The sequence below is a fragment of the Lynx canadensis genome, chromosome C1 (assembly GCF_007474595.2).
Source record: "Lynx canadensis isolate LIC74 chromosome C1, mLynCan4.pri.v2, whole genome shotgun sequence".
Classification (NCBI taxonomy): domain Eukaryota; kingdom Metazoa; phylum Chordata; class Mammalia; order Carnivora; family Felidae; genus Lynx; species Lynx canadensis.
In genome coordinates, this window is record NC_044310.1 from 186,833,828 (window position 1) to 186,850,356 (window position 16,529).

The window sequence follows — 16,529 nt, forward strand, 5'->3', positions numbered from 1 at the left end:
GCTCTCTTAGAGTTTCCTAGATCTTGTGATTGAATTGGAGAAGCTAAATCTGATTGCTCCAGATCGATTGGATTTATTAGAAAAATGCTTAAAGAACATCCACAGAATAGACCTGAAGACAAAAGTCCAGAAATACAAGCAGTCTGGTAAGTAGAATTTTGGCCTCTCAGTGGCCCAAGGAAAGTACCCTGGGCATACTAGGTTTGATTGGTAAAGATTCATTTGTTGGATGGGTGGAGGGAACAGAACCTAAGTGTCCACAGCCCCCACTAGCCTGTGGCTCGAGGTCACATCCCCTCTAACTTTCATATCTCAGATCTGCTGACTTATCACCCACACCCATGAATCACAGAGTCTCAGCTCTCTGCAAATGCTGCTGAGAAGTTCCTAACATCCCGGCCTTCATGAAATAGTCTGCACCCCCAATTTTCTGCATGGGTTGGCAGCACAGTGGACACTCAGAGCTTTTGAGGAATATGCCAGGCCCTGCTGCACTGCTCCAATGTTTGGCCTGACCACTATCCAATTCTGGTCTCATCCTGTCACTGGGATCCCATAACTGCCCTGCATGTGTCCTGAGTTTCCAAAACCCCATGGAAAAGGGTTGCATTTGCCCCCTTCTTAAAGGTGACCAGTCTCACGTTGGCCTTCTTCCTCATGCCACCCTCCCCCATTGTCTTTTAGATTCCAGGCTCAGCATGGACTCTGTTGCTCTGTTAGCAGTCCACGCACCATAGAGTTACAGCCCTAATGGGGATAGCTGAGACCCAATGATCTACAGATACCTCCCACCCCATGACCAATAAAAAAAATCAAGGATGGGTGGAGCATTTTTAGCACATTCTTAATGATAGTGGGAGATATTTGACCTAGTAGGGTGGTTAGAAGTTTAGGATATTTTGAAAGATGATTGACCCTGAACTGAGCCATTGTTGAATAGGCATTTTGATTAGTAACTTATAAATCTTAACTCCATACCTCTCCTCCTGCTTATAGCTCAAGGAGGTGAAACAAGTTATATAATGCACTCCCAGGCACTCTCTCCAAATTTGAGTCTTAAGGATCCTTCATATAACTTAAGGGTGAGTCTGGAGCACATGTATGGAATTCCAGCATGAAACAGTTTCAGAACTTTTGATAAAGATACAGACATTTGCACAGCATGGACTTTATTTAATATCTGAAAAAATGTGATAGTCATGTGCATTTGTTTTTTGAAATATGTGTAACTTCTTATGGTCACAAAATTGGCATGTGTTCATTGAGATAATTTGGAAAATATAGAGAAATATAAAAGAAGAGCAATAAATCACTTCTATCCTACTATCTAAAGGTATGTTGGCAAATTTCCTTCTAGTCTTTTTTCTATGCATGTTTGTGTATCTACATATCCAATTGAACATTTTTTTTCATAGTTCATTTGTTCTTTAGAAAATTTAGGTTTTTTTTTTTTTTTTTTTTTTTTTTTTTTTTGAGAGAAAGAGTGCACATACATGGGGTAGGGGCAGAGAGAAAGGGAGACAGAAAATCCCAAGCAGGCTCCTTGCTGTCACTGCAGAGCTGGATGCAGGACTTGGATCTCACAAACTTGGAGATCATGACCTGAGCCCGAAATCAAGAATTGGACACTTTCGCTGACTGAGCCACCCAGGCGTCCCTAGAAGATTTAGCTTTTTTAAATATAAATAGATAGTGCATCCTCATGGACAAAAATTTCAAAGTATACTAAAGAATTTTTAAAGTATGTTTTCTCTTACTTCCACTTCCTTTCCCCCAGAGGCAGCTGTTGTAACCATTTTCTTCTATACACATTCAGAGACAGTCTACACATACCATATCTATTTTTGGTTTTTCCTTTCTGTGCAAATGGTAGAACACTATGCCCATTGAGCTGAGAATTCTTGGAAATTGTTCCATATGAATCATATGTGACAACCTCTATTTTGTCATTGCTTTTAATGGGTGCATATGGTTCTACTTTCTGGAACTTTAATATCTGAAAAAATGTGATAGTCATGTGCAGTTGTTTTTGAAATATGTGTAACTTCTTATGGTCACAAATTGGCATGTGTTCATTGAGATAATTTGGAAAGTATAGAGAATATAAAAGAAGAGCAATAAATCACTTCTATCCTACGATTAATCCTGGGTATATTACAATGTGTATAGCCTTTCTTGTGTGTATTTAGATTGTTTCCAGTCTTTTTTTGTAATACAGTGATTCAAAATAAATATACTTGTATTTACCTCTCTGTGCATTTGCTTGTTATTGGGCGTATTTAATGATTTCAACCCAAAGTGTTTTTTGTTATTGAGTGATAATTGAGGTAATTGAGTTGTGACCCTAAATATCACATAGTCACTTCTGGTTGTTGTTTTAGTAATGGTGCAAGGTATTATCAGAATTCTTGTTGGTTAATTTTTTATCTTGAGAGTATCCGAGTATATGTGGAATTTGTAGTCAGGCCTCAGGCCACAGTGCAATTTCATGATTAAATTATAAACACTTAAAAGCATCTGAAGAAAACATTAACTACCCTGTAATATAGTTTCTGAAAAATGTGAGATGTGAGGATATCTCTGAGCAATAGAATTTCAGAGCTAAAATGGGTATTAAGGATTGTACTGTTCACCCCCCTCATTGAACAAATAAGGAAATTTAGGCCTAAGGTGCATTAAGTGATATTGCCCACCTCTACCTATCACCAGAACTGGGCCCAGTCCATGTTCCTTCCTCTGTGACATGGCATATTTAATAAACTATATACCAGTCATGACATAGCTTAAATATATCTGTCACTTTTTTTTTTCAAGAATAAAATATACTTTCTTTTGTCCTTCTGAATCTCTATGATACCAAATTATGAAACCAAATTGATTTAGGATCACATCCAGATTTTCTGAGTATTCTCTGCTATTATATATCTAATATAAATTATACTGTCACTCTTAGTAAAACCTTGCAATATTTTACTATTGTCTTTCTATTTGTTGATGAGAATAACTGTATTACTGTATATGTAAATAGACATTTAATTTTCTGTCATTTAAATTTTCTGTATATCTGTGACCCTGACCATTCATTTAGTAAACAGACCCTGTGGCATATGGATTCAGCATATTTCTCATAAAATTAGGAGGTAAATACCTGGATGTTAACTCATACAAGAGTGCAAAGTGCTTTAAAAATCATAGTGACACTAAATGACACATGATACCAACATTTTATAGAATAAAAAAGTTGTGTCACTCTGCAATATGATGCTTTTTAAATCCAGCTTTGTTTTGATGTTGTATCTCCTTAATAGCTATGTAAATGTGAATGCACATCCATGTGGGGTTCCAAATTCGATGTAGTATTGTAGTATTATCAGCCTCTGGCTAAGTCTCTTATTATTAGTGATAAAAGCAACTTACATGTTTTTCTTTAATTTAGACACACAGACTTAGCTACAGACACAGCTTAATGAATAGTATACTTCTCTCTTTTGGCTAGGATAGCTTCAGAGGAGAACTGTCATTTGAAAGCTGAACCTATCAGATGGTTGGGAGTATGTGGTATATGTACCTTACAAAGGACCTGTCATCTGAGAAGAGAAAGGGTCGGTTCAATCTTTCATTCTCTGATTAATTTCATTCTAGCCCTCAGAATTGGTAGTTGATTTTTTTTTTTTTGGTAGCTGACTTTTAAGAACCAAGCCCACATGTGACTTCTGTGTAGCTAAGCATTATAGAAACACAGTAACTAGACATTTATTAAGCTCTTCCATAAGCTAGCACTGTGCTAAATGCTTGTGTACATTTAGTCTTCACAAAAATGTATAAGGTGGCTATTGCTATTATCCTCATTTGAAGATAAAGAAACAGACATAGAGGTAAAATAACTTGCTCAAGCTTACATAGCTAGTAAGTGACAGAATCAGGATTCATAGCCAGGTTTGTCTGGGCTAGAACTCCCACTATTTTTTTTTTTTTTTTTTTTTTTAGTATCGTTGCCACAAAATGTTACATTAGTTTCAGGTATACAGCATAGTGATTTGACAAGTTTATACATTATGTTATGTTGTTATTTTTACCACAAGTGTAGCTATCTTCTGTCACCATACAAGCTAATATCATTGATTATATTTCTTAGGCTGTGACTTATTCACTCCATAACTGGAAGCCGTCACCCATTTGGCCCATCCTCCCACCCCTCTCTCCTCTGGCAACCATCAGTTTGTCCTCTCTATTTATAGGTCTGATTCTGCTTTTTGTTTGTTTATTCATATTTTTAAAAATTTTTAATTTATTTTTATTTTAGAGAGAGAGTGTGAGTGGGGGAGAGGAGCAGAGGGAGAGAGAGAAAGAGACTCTTAAGCAGGCTCCGCACTGAGTGCAGAGCCTGATGTGGGGCTTGATTCCATGATTCTGGGATCATGACCTGAGCTGAAATCAAGAGTCGGATGCTCAATTGACTGAGCCACCCAGGTGTCCCCATATATATATATTTTTAAGATTCCACATATGAGTGGTATTTGTCTTTCTGAGTCTGACTTACTCCACTTAGCATGATACCTTCTACGTCAATCCATGTTGTTACAAATGGCACAATCTCATCCTTTTTTGTGCCTGTGTAATATTCCATTTTATACATATACCATATCTTTTTTATCCATATCTGTTCTTTATCAATACATACTTAGGTTGCTTCTATATCTTGGCTTTTTAAAATAATGCTGTAGTAAACATAGGGGTACATATATCTTTTTGAATTAATATTTTCGTATTCTTTGGGTAAATACCCAGTAGTGGAACTACCAGAATATGTAGTATTTCTATTTTTCATTTTTTGAGGAACCTCCTCCATACTGTTTTCCACAGTGGCTGAACAAATTTACATTCCCACCAACAGTGCATGAGGGTTCCTTTTTCTCCACATCCTCACCAGTACTTTAGAACTCTCATTCTTTCTTTCTTTTTTTTTTAAAGTTTTTAAAATTTATTTTTGACAGAGAGAGTGAGTGTGAGCTGGGGAGGGGCAGAGAGAGAGGGAGATACAGAATCTGAAGCAGGCTCCAGGCTCCGAGCTGTCAGCACAGAGCCCGACGCGGGGCTTGAGCTCACAAACCATAAGATTCATGACCTGGGCTGAAGTTGGACGCTTAACCGACTGAGCCCCCCAGGCACCCCTAGAACTCTCATCCTTAACCATACCGTACATTGCCTCTGTGTTAAAGGATCAGGTAGAATGTCGATCTGATGTTCCAACAGCTTGTTCTAACTTGGAGCTATTATAGCAACTCTACAATACTGTAACGTCTGACTTCATTGAGCTGTTTTGGAATATTCTAATAAGCTAATTTAGCATATTTACATGTTCATTGTATTTTTACTTTTTAAAAAGAAGAGTTGCCTTGTTCTTTGGCTATAGAAATGGGACTTACGGAGTTAACCGCTCTTGCTATTCTCCTTTAGATAATTTAACTGTGAATGTGATACTTTAATTTTTTTCCTGGGTAAGAATTCTATTGAGATATTTAAAGAGGTGTGATATAAAGTGCCTCTGAAAAAACTAACAGGGGGTATGACCTTATTCTTTATATTTGAAGCTCCAGAATGGGAGAAGTAATGAACAAAGACTCAATGTGGGACAACCTGATACTCAGAGTAAGGCCAATTTTTCTTTCTTTCTTTTTTTGTAATGTTTATTCACTTTTGAGAGAGAGGGAGAGCGGGTATATGAGCAGGGGAGGGTGAGAGAGAGACACACACAGAATCCAAAGCAGGCTCCAGGCTCTGAGTTGTCAGCACAGAGCCTGATGCTGGGCTGAAACCCCGAAGCCGTGAGATCATGACCTGAGCTGAAGTCGGATGCTTAACTGACTGAGCCACCCAGGTGCCCTACATTCATTCTTTATAAATGCTTGATAATTCAAGTATAAATCATTGCATTTTTGGAGTTTCCCATTTCCTTTATCTACCTATTCTGATTAAGTTCTCAAAATAAATAGCAGTTAAGTTCTTAAAATGTAGTCCTTGGCATTTCTAATTATGTAATGAATTAGCTTATTTGAACTTAAATACCTCTTACTCAGTTTCATCATCTTGGCGATGTTTTAAGAAGTTTCAGGTTTTATACCTGAAATGGAACTATAATCAGGCTATGTGAAACATTAATCTAGCCATGATAATAAATTGAGTTAAATTGAATATCTAGCAGCAGGAAGAAGAAAGGTACTAGGATCTGTTTTATAGCTTATTTAATACATCTAGATACTCTACAGATGACATCTCTGTACTCCTAAAAAGAAGGAAAAAATACAATAAAAAACTAGGCATTTCAACCCATACGATTTCTCTCTTCTCTCTTAAAACATCAGCACTTGATCCTATAACATCATTTAAAAAATGTATTTCTTTTGCTTGTCTTGAGTCCTCCTTCAAGTGAAGGCTGAGACTTGGTCTCACACTGCATTGTAGATGATTGTGTTTCAGAACTCAAGGAGGCAGGGGATTGATAGGCAGGTAAGGAGGGCTCAGTCTTCCCTGAGGGGCTTGGAGTTTGTCCTGGGTGCAGTGCTGAGAGCCGATGGAAGCCTTCTTTATGTGGCAGGCCCCTTGCCAAAATCTTATGACTCAGCCTACATGCTGTCTGCCTGCACCTAGAAACTGAGAAGGATTTCTCCCAGATTAGCCAGATGGCATAGCTCATGCCTGTCATTCCTCACCTAGTATTCTGCTCTCCAGCAAAAGCTATTGAGAAGTGAATTTATTCCTGAAGTGACAGCATGTTTCTCAAAACACTGACGAGGTGGTGAGAATTTGCATTTTGAAAGCTGTTTAAAAGGAAAATAGGAGAGCTGGCAGATTTGGATAGGAATGAAGAACAATCAGTGTTCTTTCCACAGCACACCCTGACGGCAGGTTTATCCTTCACTGTAATTATACAGGAGAGATAAGTGAGGCATCTAACACCTCTGGTGATTCTTAGGAGAGCTAGGTACCTGCTTTCACCTGGATGCTTTATTTGCTAATAAAAGAAAAAGTCTTCATATTAATTTTGACTTCCAAATAGATTTCAATTGGATGATGATGATGATCACTGTAATTTATTAAGCTCTTACTAAATGCCTTACACTGAGATAAGCATATTAAAATAAGTTATTTTGTGTTTTTTATTCTGTTAATCCATGATTGCTTAAATGCAAAATGATAAAGAGAAATTTCCTTTTAATCCCAAGTATCAGATAACCACTGTTAATATTTGATTTATATACCGCTGGACTGTTATTTTTAAGCATATCTATGTGTAAGGATATGCACACAAATACATATATTTAAGTATGTTGGATTAATAATATTCATGTTGTGGGGCGCCTGGGTGGCGCAGTCGGTTAAGCGTCCGACTTCAGCCAGGTCACGATCTCGCGGTCCGTGAGTTCGAGCCCCGCGTCAGGCTCTGGGCTGATGGCTCAGAGCCTGGAGCCTGTTTCCGATTCTGTGTCTCCCTCTCTCTCTGCCCCTCCCCCGTTCATGCTCTGTCTCTCTCTGTCCCAAAAATAATAAACGTTGAAAAAAAAAAATTAAAAAAAAAAATAATAATATTCATGTTGTAAAATAACCCATTTCACTTACTATGTCTTATGTATCTTTTCATGTCAAATACAAAAGGATCTTTTAAAACCAAAGGACCTTTTTAACATGTATAGTATCCATTATATGTATCATGATTAATTTAGCCAGTTTCATTTTTAAGTATTTTTCTAGTTTGAGGCCATTATAAAATTTTTTTTTACTGTTTATTTATTTTTGGAAGGAAGAGAGAGAGACAGAGTGTGAGTAGGGGAGGGGCAGAGAGAGAGGGAGACACAGAATCTGAAGCAGGCTCCAGGCTCTGAGCTGTCAGCACAAAGCCCAACACAGGGCTCGAACTCATGAACTGCAAGATCATGACCTGAGCCGAAGTCAGATGCTTAACCAACTAAGCCACCCAGGTGCCCCAGTTTGAGGCCATTATAAACAGTTATTCAGTACATATTCTTGCATACTTGCTCTATTATTTCCTTAGGATAAACTTCTAGAAGCAAAATGTTGTTTTAAAGGATATCACCAGTTGTTCTTTAAACAGATTGTTTTTTTTTTTAAGATTTTATTTTGTTTTAAGTATTCTCTACACCTGACGTGGGGCGTGAACTTACAACCCTGAGATCAAGATTCACACACTCCACTGACTGAGCCAACCAGATGCCCCTTAAAACACTGTTTCAACTTACACACTTGAAAGGCCTCATTTCCCTCAAACCTTAAAAATACTGGCATTTTCTTTGCTTGTCTTTGCCATTCTCATTTTTGCAACAATCTTCTAAGGTAGATGTTGGTATGTTCACCTTAGGGATTTAAAACCAAAACAAAAGAGCCTGAGACTTCAGCGGTAAACTTGCCTAAGATCACAGAACTCATCAGTGATGGTGCTAGGGTTTGAGCTAGCCCTTTATGGCTTCAAAACTGGTGGTTTCTCCACCTATCTGGGCTAATAAAGTCATTTTTACCTAATGATATTGACTTTAGGCTCATCTACATTTGCTAGGCTCACTGTCCTTATCTTGCAACTGCCATTTTATTTTATGATCTCTCAATATCACTGGACTAAGAAAACATGGCCATCTGTTGTACAAGTGGCTAATACAAGTACATTTTCCCTTCTCTGCAGTCTCTAAGGCTGTCCCCCTCTAGGCCTTATCCACCTTGTCCACATGGAAAAAAGCTATTGCTATTGCTAGGTGGTGAGGTTATTGGATTCTCCCTATCAGTTTAAAAACTCATCAGTCACCTGGTCCTCGCCTGGAGAAAGGCAAGGGAGAGCCTTTTTTCCCCCTTTGCTATTTAAGCAGTTTTTCTATATAACCCCTGCCTGGCATGCAGACTTGTGTTTTCTTATCAGTTAGGTTCTTCAGTGTGAGGCTGAAACCTTGGGGCCAAGTAGAGCTGAAGAAAGAAGACACAGTAAGGGGAAGAAAATAGGGGAAGAGGACAGCTGAGATATAAAGAAACCCAGTCAGCATGGGAGTGTGCTTAGTTCTCCTTCAGCTTTGTAAATGGTTTCTCTCTCTCACCCCCCCCCCCCCCCAGGAGAATCAGTGAAGACATCCATTCAGGAATCAGGAACATCTCTACCTCAGGTATGGAATAAATGATCTAATTTGGTATTGTATTGTTTGCACAGTATCTGTGGGGAACACTGGCTTCTTTAAAATATCTATTAAGAATTCTCTGTGACAAGAATAGGATGCTGACAGTGTGAGAGTGCCTTTTTCTTGAGAGATCTCCTAAGGGGGAACCTTGGATAGAGCAAAGAAGTTGTTGTGGAAGTGGATTGCATTAGTGAACTCTGGAATGCAGGAAAATTCCAAAGTAGCACTTCTCTTCCCAGCTGAGTGATTGGTGAATATATAAGTAAGCAATGACACTGAACCTTGACTTGCTCTGGCTTTTTTTTTTTTTTTTTTTTAAAGGCTGAAACCTTTTCACCATAAGGAGGCAATAGAAGGCTTCCTTTTTTACTGGTTTGGAAAGATATCACTTGTATAACCTTAGGTTACTGTGGAAACAGATCCATCCTTTCAGCTTTAAATTGTCTTTATCCTGTGGCTCTAAGACGTGTGTAAAGGGACTGTAATTTTCACTAAAATTAAATAAAAACTGAAACAGCTTGTCTTAAACATATTGCCCAAATAGAGGAAAAATATGAAATTAATGGGAAATGTCAGCTGTGGTGACTTCAGGCTGTATCTATTGAATGGCTCACCTGGCAACAGGAAGTTTGAGGAAATCCAAAAGAAAATATGGTTTATGGGTGGGACCTATAGGAAGCAGAGCAATGTCTAGCGTTTTCAACAATTGCTGTTTTCCTTTCCAGCACATACAAGAGAGATATAGGATGCAGAGCAAGCCCCTGGGAATCTGCCTGATAATTGACTGCATTGGCAATGATACAGGTAGGTATGCATGCTGCAGATTAACTGATACCCCACAGTGAGGTCATGGCCCAGAAAAGCTGTATTCATCAGTGATCATCACAAGCTGTTATAACAAACCACTGCCAAAATCTGTGGTTTCACATAGCAAGGGAAACTTTCTCACTCATGGCACAGCCTAGTATGAATTGGGCTGGAGCCAGCTTTGTTCCATGTGTCATTCAGTGGCTTCATTATCTGAAGCCTTGGGGTTTTCCACAGGATCCTCTGTATCTGGCTGGTGGATTGTGGGAAATCAAATAGCTATGTTCCGGTTAAGGAGATTATAGGGAATGCATTATACTGCTTTCTGGCCCTGCTGAAAACAGCTGACCAGTATCTAATTAATGCATATTTAGGGATTGGGTCCTGCCTGTGCTCATGAATTCCTTAGACCATGTTATCTATGGAATATCTTATCTTGTTCTCCACCCTGCTTTCAGCATCTGCTCTTTTGTAGTCTTAGGAGCACCTTGTTTTTTTGCATGCTTTCTATATGTTCTCGCTGGCAGTAGCCGCTGACATATTGCATAATGTTTTCCCTATAATGTAGGCCCAATAAATACAGGAGCTTGAGAGCAGCTTGGGGAGACTTCTCTTAGCCTCCCTTTCACCTGTCTTGACTTGTGGCGTCTTGAGTAATCCTTTCTGCCGTCCTTGGCTTTGCTGGACAAAACTGAAAGCTGAACCCACAATTGGTGACCCCGATGTGATAAGCTGAACCCACAACTGGGGACCCTGACATGATCCCACAGTGGATGAATGAAATTCGTGGAAGATCTCACAAGAGACTTTAGGGGCCAGTCCTGAGAAAGTGAAATGCATCGTTTCCATCCACATTCCATTGGTCAAATGCACTCATGTGGCCCCACTTAACTGCAGTGGATAAGGAACTCAGTCTGGCTGCATGCCAGGAGGAAACTGGAAGGAGATCTGGGGAGCACATAGTTGTCTCTGGCACAAAGGTGTAATTGGTGAAAGTTGGTGAGCTTCAGTCTGGCTTTTTCATGCTGGATGCTGTGGCAGAGAGGAGGCTGGGGATCCAGAGTGGGGTTTAAAATGGAAGGCTTGCTGGCTTCAGTGTTAGCAGATACCCCATCATTTCATATAGATAGACTATGAAAGCTCTTCTGGGGGACATTAAAAATGTCATAATGTGTGTTCACTTAGAGGCAGTGTGTCACTTGATTCTGGCACCGTGTACTTTGGCTGTTGGCCTGAGTCTGTACTACTTGTGTGTTCCTTGTTGTTCAATCTGAATTGATTCTCTTGCTCAATTGTTGCTGGATGTCTTACTCAAACTGAATCAATCACTGGTGATGCATCAAAGAATGTAAGAAGAATCTCATTGCGAAACAATGTGCTTAATTATTTACCTCTTCCTTAGTTGATCATTACATTCCCACAGTTTTCCTGCTTTTCAAGATTCTTAGAATGAGTCAGATCTGTCTTTCAGGCTCACTTAAATGTTACCAGGGTGAGTTTTATAGAAAGAGACTCTAAGAGAAGGTCAAATCATCAAATATTAGGTTGAATTTCCCAGAATTTTAAGATATGGTCTTATTTCCTCATGTTCTATTTTTGGTTTAGTGAGAAATACCATCTCCTCAGCTATAGATGCGTGTCCTTTCCTTTTTAGCCATTAGTATCCATATAAGAATGAGAAAATATTTTCTCAATGAGTAACTTCCTGCTTTAAAAGAGTAATCATCTTCTACTTTCTATTATAGTCAGTTCTGTTTCATTCATTGGCAGAAAGTTCCCAACTACACGATGTATGTTTGTTGTATGAAGATAATCATAAAGCTATGACCTGCGATGAATTTGTGGCTAAAACCCAGTGTCTATTTGCTTCCCTTGCTGAGTTATGGGCCTCTTGTGGGCAGGGACTGAATGTATATTTATGTTTTCCTGCATTATAGGAGCATGGTCAGAGTTGGGCCCTGGAATATGACTGCATGGGTTTGAATCTTGGCTCTGCCATGTCCTAAATTATAACCTTGGGCAATTTTCCTAGACTCTCCATGCCTCAGTTTCCCTTCTATAAAATGGATTAATAACAGGACCTCTCTCTTGGGGAAGTTGGGAGAAGTGAGTGAGTTCATACTTGTCAAGAGCTTAGAGCAGTGCCTGGCACCCTGTGAGCATATACTAAATGCTAGCTAACCTTGTTTTTTCATTTTGTTTGTTTCATTTTTGTTGCAAACCACTAAGCTAGAACTTTCTGTGGCTTTGTACATGGAGTCTGAGCCCAGACAAATGAGGAAACAGAGGACTGGGGGTCTGACACCTGCACAGGGGCTCAGGGATGAGTGGGGCAGGTTCCCATAGGCTGGGGCTAACTGGAATGGAGGGGAAATACCCAGGTGGGCAGTCCACTCCCACTAGTTATCAGTATGAATGGGCTTGACAGAGACAGAGAGTCTGAGTACAAAGGTTGGGGCCAGGGAGGGTAGGGGGTGGCAAGACCATAGGAGAGAAAGATGGGAGTGAGGATAACATTGGAGGTGGCTCCTGGGACAGTATCTCTGGCCTGAGGCATGTGCAGGTATTGACATAGGTATGTTTGAACATTTGCTCCCTTGACTCAAGCTCTCCCTGCTTCTGGGGACAAAGCAAATAACTGATCTTGAGGCTACTAATACAAGCCCCTGGTGGCCGGGTGGCCAGTTGATAGTTGAGAAACAGGACACTTTTTACTCCCATGTGTGGTGGCTTTTATCATCTGAAGGGTCCTGAATCCATTCATATGCCAGCACCAGCAGAGACTCAGAATAGCAGGAGAGTATCAATTGACTTGAAGTGGAAGGCAGTCTCCTCTCTCACACCCTCTCTCTAGGGCTCCAGCTCCTCGTTTTCCAATTCTCTCCTGGCACTTGTTCACTGAGGCCTGTAGGCCTGAAATCCTGCTTCAGTTGACAGTAATCCTAAATCCATGCAGCACACTTCATTTCTTCATCTCCATCTTGACAGCATGGGAGGGGGGTGCTTCATCTGGAGAGATTAGGTGAGGTTTCCTTTGTCTCTTGCCTAGTTAACTTAATCATTTGGTTAATGTTGATTATTTGGGAGGAGTGCAGGAGTCTGGGAATAGACATTATTGCCAATTGAAACAAGGGCTCTGAGAGAAACTAACAGTGATATTGTGAGACTAACAGGGGTGGTGATGATGAGAGTGTAAAGTTTATTAAAAATCTGCTCTGTGCCAGGTATTTTGCTAATTCTCACTCAATCTTCATAAATAATACTGTAAGATGGGTACTATTATCCCCATTTTCAAGGTGAGCAAACAGAACACAGTGAACTGCCTTCCTTAACTCCCTAGTAACTGATAGAGCTGACATTTGAAAGCTTTACTCCAAAGCCTCTGATTTTAGCTACTTTGTTATAATGTAAGTTTCGTGAGGGTGGGGAGCTTGTCCATCTCTTTTGCTATGTGTCTGATATCTGGAACAGTGCCTGGCACATAGGAGCTCAATAAACATTTGTTGGTTAGATGAATGGAGAAATAAGGTCTGTTAGCTTCTGTGTTTCTAAAACCATTCCTTTGTATCTGTAGAATTTAGTAGACTCTGCCCTGTCTTCCGAAAAAAAAAAAAAATCAGACTTTTATCCAAAGAGTATGCATGTCTTCTAAACATCTATAGGTTTATTTTTCCTTTATCCCATAAATGTTTACTGAGCACTTACTATGTGCAAAACACCATGCTTGGCCCTGCGTGAGACAAAGATGGAGTCCGGTGTTAGATCGGTCAGTCCAGTGTCACATTGTTTAACAAGGATAAAGTTATTTTTTGGTGGCTTGTCCTTGAGAAGAAACCTGATAGAGGTCAATTATCTCTTCTTGAAGAGAAAGCTAGGCCTCTGCTAGGTCCTGATTCTCAGTGCCCTGATGTAGCACCAGAATTCTGATCTTGTTGGGTATGGAGAGTTGAATGTCTCAAAATGCAGACGGATGGATCTGAGCTTTGACTTAAAGCTCTGGCTGGCTTTTAGGCTCCTGAATGGAAGGTGGTGTTTGCAGATTTTAAGAGGAAGGGTTTATTCCTCTGTCTTCTCCTTTGCTCTCTCTGAAAATCTTTATAAATCTTGTGTAAGTAAACTTCCTCTTCAAACAGAGCAACAGGAGTCATGAAAGCCAGACGTTAATAGTGGAAACGCTTTGTAGGTGGTGTTGATTTGAGCTTTGCTGTCCTTGGGGTTGTCCAGTCCCCTTACCCCCTTTGCCCTCAATGGAATGAGTAACAACTCAGATCAGTAGCATTTTCCTGTACTAACAAATGTAGGAACATCTCAGCAAGGGGAAGTGGAACAGTCACTGTGGCCTCTGCTTCTGAGCTATGAAGGCGAGTGGTAAATGGCAGTGGAGACGGCTCAGAGAGAGCAGCCACCACATGCTGCCTGCCAGCTTGAGTGCCAAGGAAGTGGGGCTTCCCCTCATTGCTATCATGGGATTAATATATTATTAAAGATAGCCTCCTCCTAGAGGCAAGAGACCAGGAAGTCTGTGGTGGCGTCCTTTTTCTTCTGGACATTCTTACCTCTGAGAGCAGAGGTAAGCAGACCTTCATTTGGAAACCTAGTATCACAAATAAAATTCCCCTTTAAATCTAGGATATAAATAAGAATTATAGGTCCACAATCCCTTATTGGAGACCTTTGTATTTCAGGATTTGGAAGATCCAAGAGTTTAGAAAGATGACAAAGTATAGATGCTGTAATTCATAGAACACTCCAGGGGGGTCCAGGGCAGTACCCCATAATTGTATACGTTAGTATTTCTACAGCAAAATGAATGGATATTCACACTAAGGGGAATAAAGACTCTCAATAGCCTCTCATCAGTTCAGGAAAGGTTTTGCCACAAAATGAATCAGGGAAAAGAACTGAAGGTTTTCAGAGCTTTTGGGGCTTTGGCATTGTGGATAAGGAGTTGCAAATACGTGGAAGAGTAGAGTACTTTGAGGCTGCCTGAGGTACTACAGAAGCTTCTTTGACATGCAATACACAGGCTTATTATTGATATTGTTTTCTGCTACGAAAAGCTAGTCCAGAAGGAATTACTAGTAATCATTTGTACTTAAAAAGAAGACATTTAACAAGTAGTTTATAATTTTGAGTGAATATAGATTGTCCAGCGAAACCCCTTGATTGGTCTATGGAAACAAATGAAAAGTCAGATTTATCCAAGGCTGCCTCTGCCACTCACTTCCTCACTCACTCACTCATTCTGTCTTTGTTCGTCATCATCCCCTATCTGGGGGACCTCCTATTTCACTTGTTCTTCCAGCTTAAATTGTACTTTTACCACAATCTCATCTCCAGGTGTCTCAGACTGCACTGACAGTCCCTTCTCTGACTGTGTGTTTTACCTAAAATCCCACTGTACGTGTGACATGTCAACCATTGTTTTGTGCATATTTATAAGCTTTGCTTCCCCAACTAGATTATAGGCTTCTTGAAGGACAGGTGCTTCAATCTGTATTTCACAATGTATTTCTGCCACATAGGGAAGAGGAACTGTGTAAAATATGACTTTTGGGGTCAAAAGAATTTGAGAAATGGTGAATAATTTGTTCCTCCTTTGGGGATTTGCATATTGGCCTTAAAGGCTCTGAGCAGTCCTCCTGTAAAGAAACTTATTTAAGTCTTAACCAATGTTGCATCTCACATTTGTAGTTGATCTCAGAACTCCCCTTCTCACTAAGAATAGCCTGCCCAACTTGTATTCCATTTGTGAGTAATTAGAACTGGGCTGGGATGCCTGGGTGACTCAGTCGGTTAAGAGTCTGACTTCGGCTCAGGTCATGAACTCGCGGTTTGTGAGTTCGAGCCCCACATCAGGCTCTGTGCTGACAGCTCGGAGCCTGGAGCCTGCTTCGGATTCTGTGTCTCCCTCTCTCTCTGCCCCTCCCCTGCTCATGTTCTGTCTCTCTCTGTCTCTCAAAAATAAATAAATGTTAAAAAAAAATTAAGAAAAGAAAGAACTGGGCTTATTCAAGGTGCTCACTACATAATGGTAAATAGACTGATGAAGGAAGTGCTCCCTCTTTCTTAGTTATTCCATACGTTTATTTAATGGACTTCTTTTCATAGGTTGTGTCAAGATTAATGTGAACTCATTTTGTTTTATATATTTTTAATATTTTGTCTTATTTTATAGTATATATTTTTAAGATTTTATTTTTAAGTAATCTCTACACCCCAGATGGGGCTTGAATTCATGGCCCTAGATTAAGAGTTGCATGTGCTACCAACTGAACCAGCCAGGTGCCCAATGTGAACTCGTTTTTGATGAAAACAAATTATAAATGAATGGGGTCATGACTTTCGACTGTATTTCAGTTTTTGAATTTTATCTCAATAGCCCCCAAACATGTGAGTGGTGCTGACCCCTAGCCCTTGTCTGCTCACCATTTGGGGTAGTTGATTTCTCAAGAACAATGGAAGTGTTACAGATACAGGGTTGGGTCAGTACTGGGGTTTCCAGGGTGGGTGGAAGGAGAAGTGGGACTTCTGCCGTCACTAAGGTTG

The 16,529-nt window shown here is 39.9% G+C and overlaps 1 protein-coding gene across 1 annotated transcript in view; it reads left to right on the forward strand.

Annotated features, from left to right (window-relative positions):
- The window catches only part of CFLAR (CASP8 and FADD like apoptosis regulator), a 48,570-nt gene that overhangs the window by 21,769 nt on the left and 10,272 nt on the right, over positions 1-16,529 (forward strand). The window contains 5 exon segments of the mRNA XM_030324433.1: positions 11-146; positions 997-1,082; positions 5,592-5,649; positions 9,112-9,161; positions 9,899-9,977. Of these exon segments, the coding sequence (XP_030180293.1) occupies positions 11-146; positions 997-1,082; positions 5,592-5,649; positions 9,112-9,161; positions 9,899-9,977 (409 nt within the window).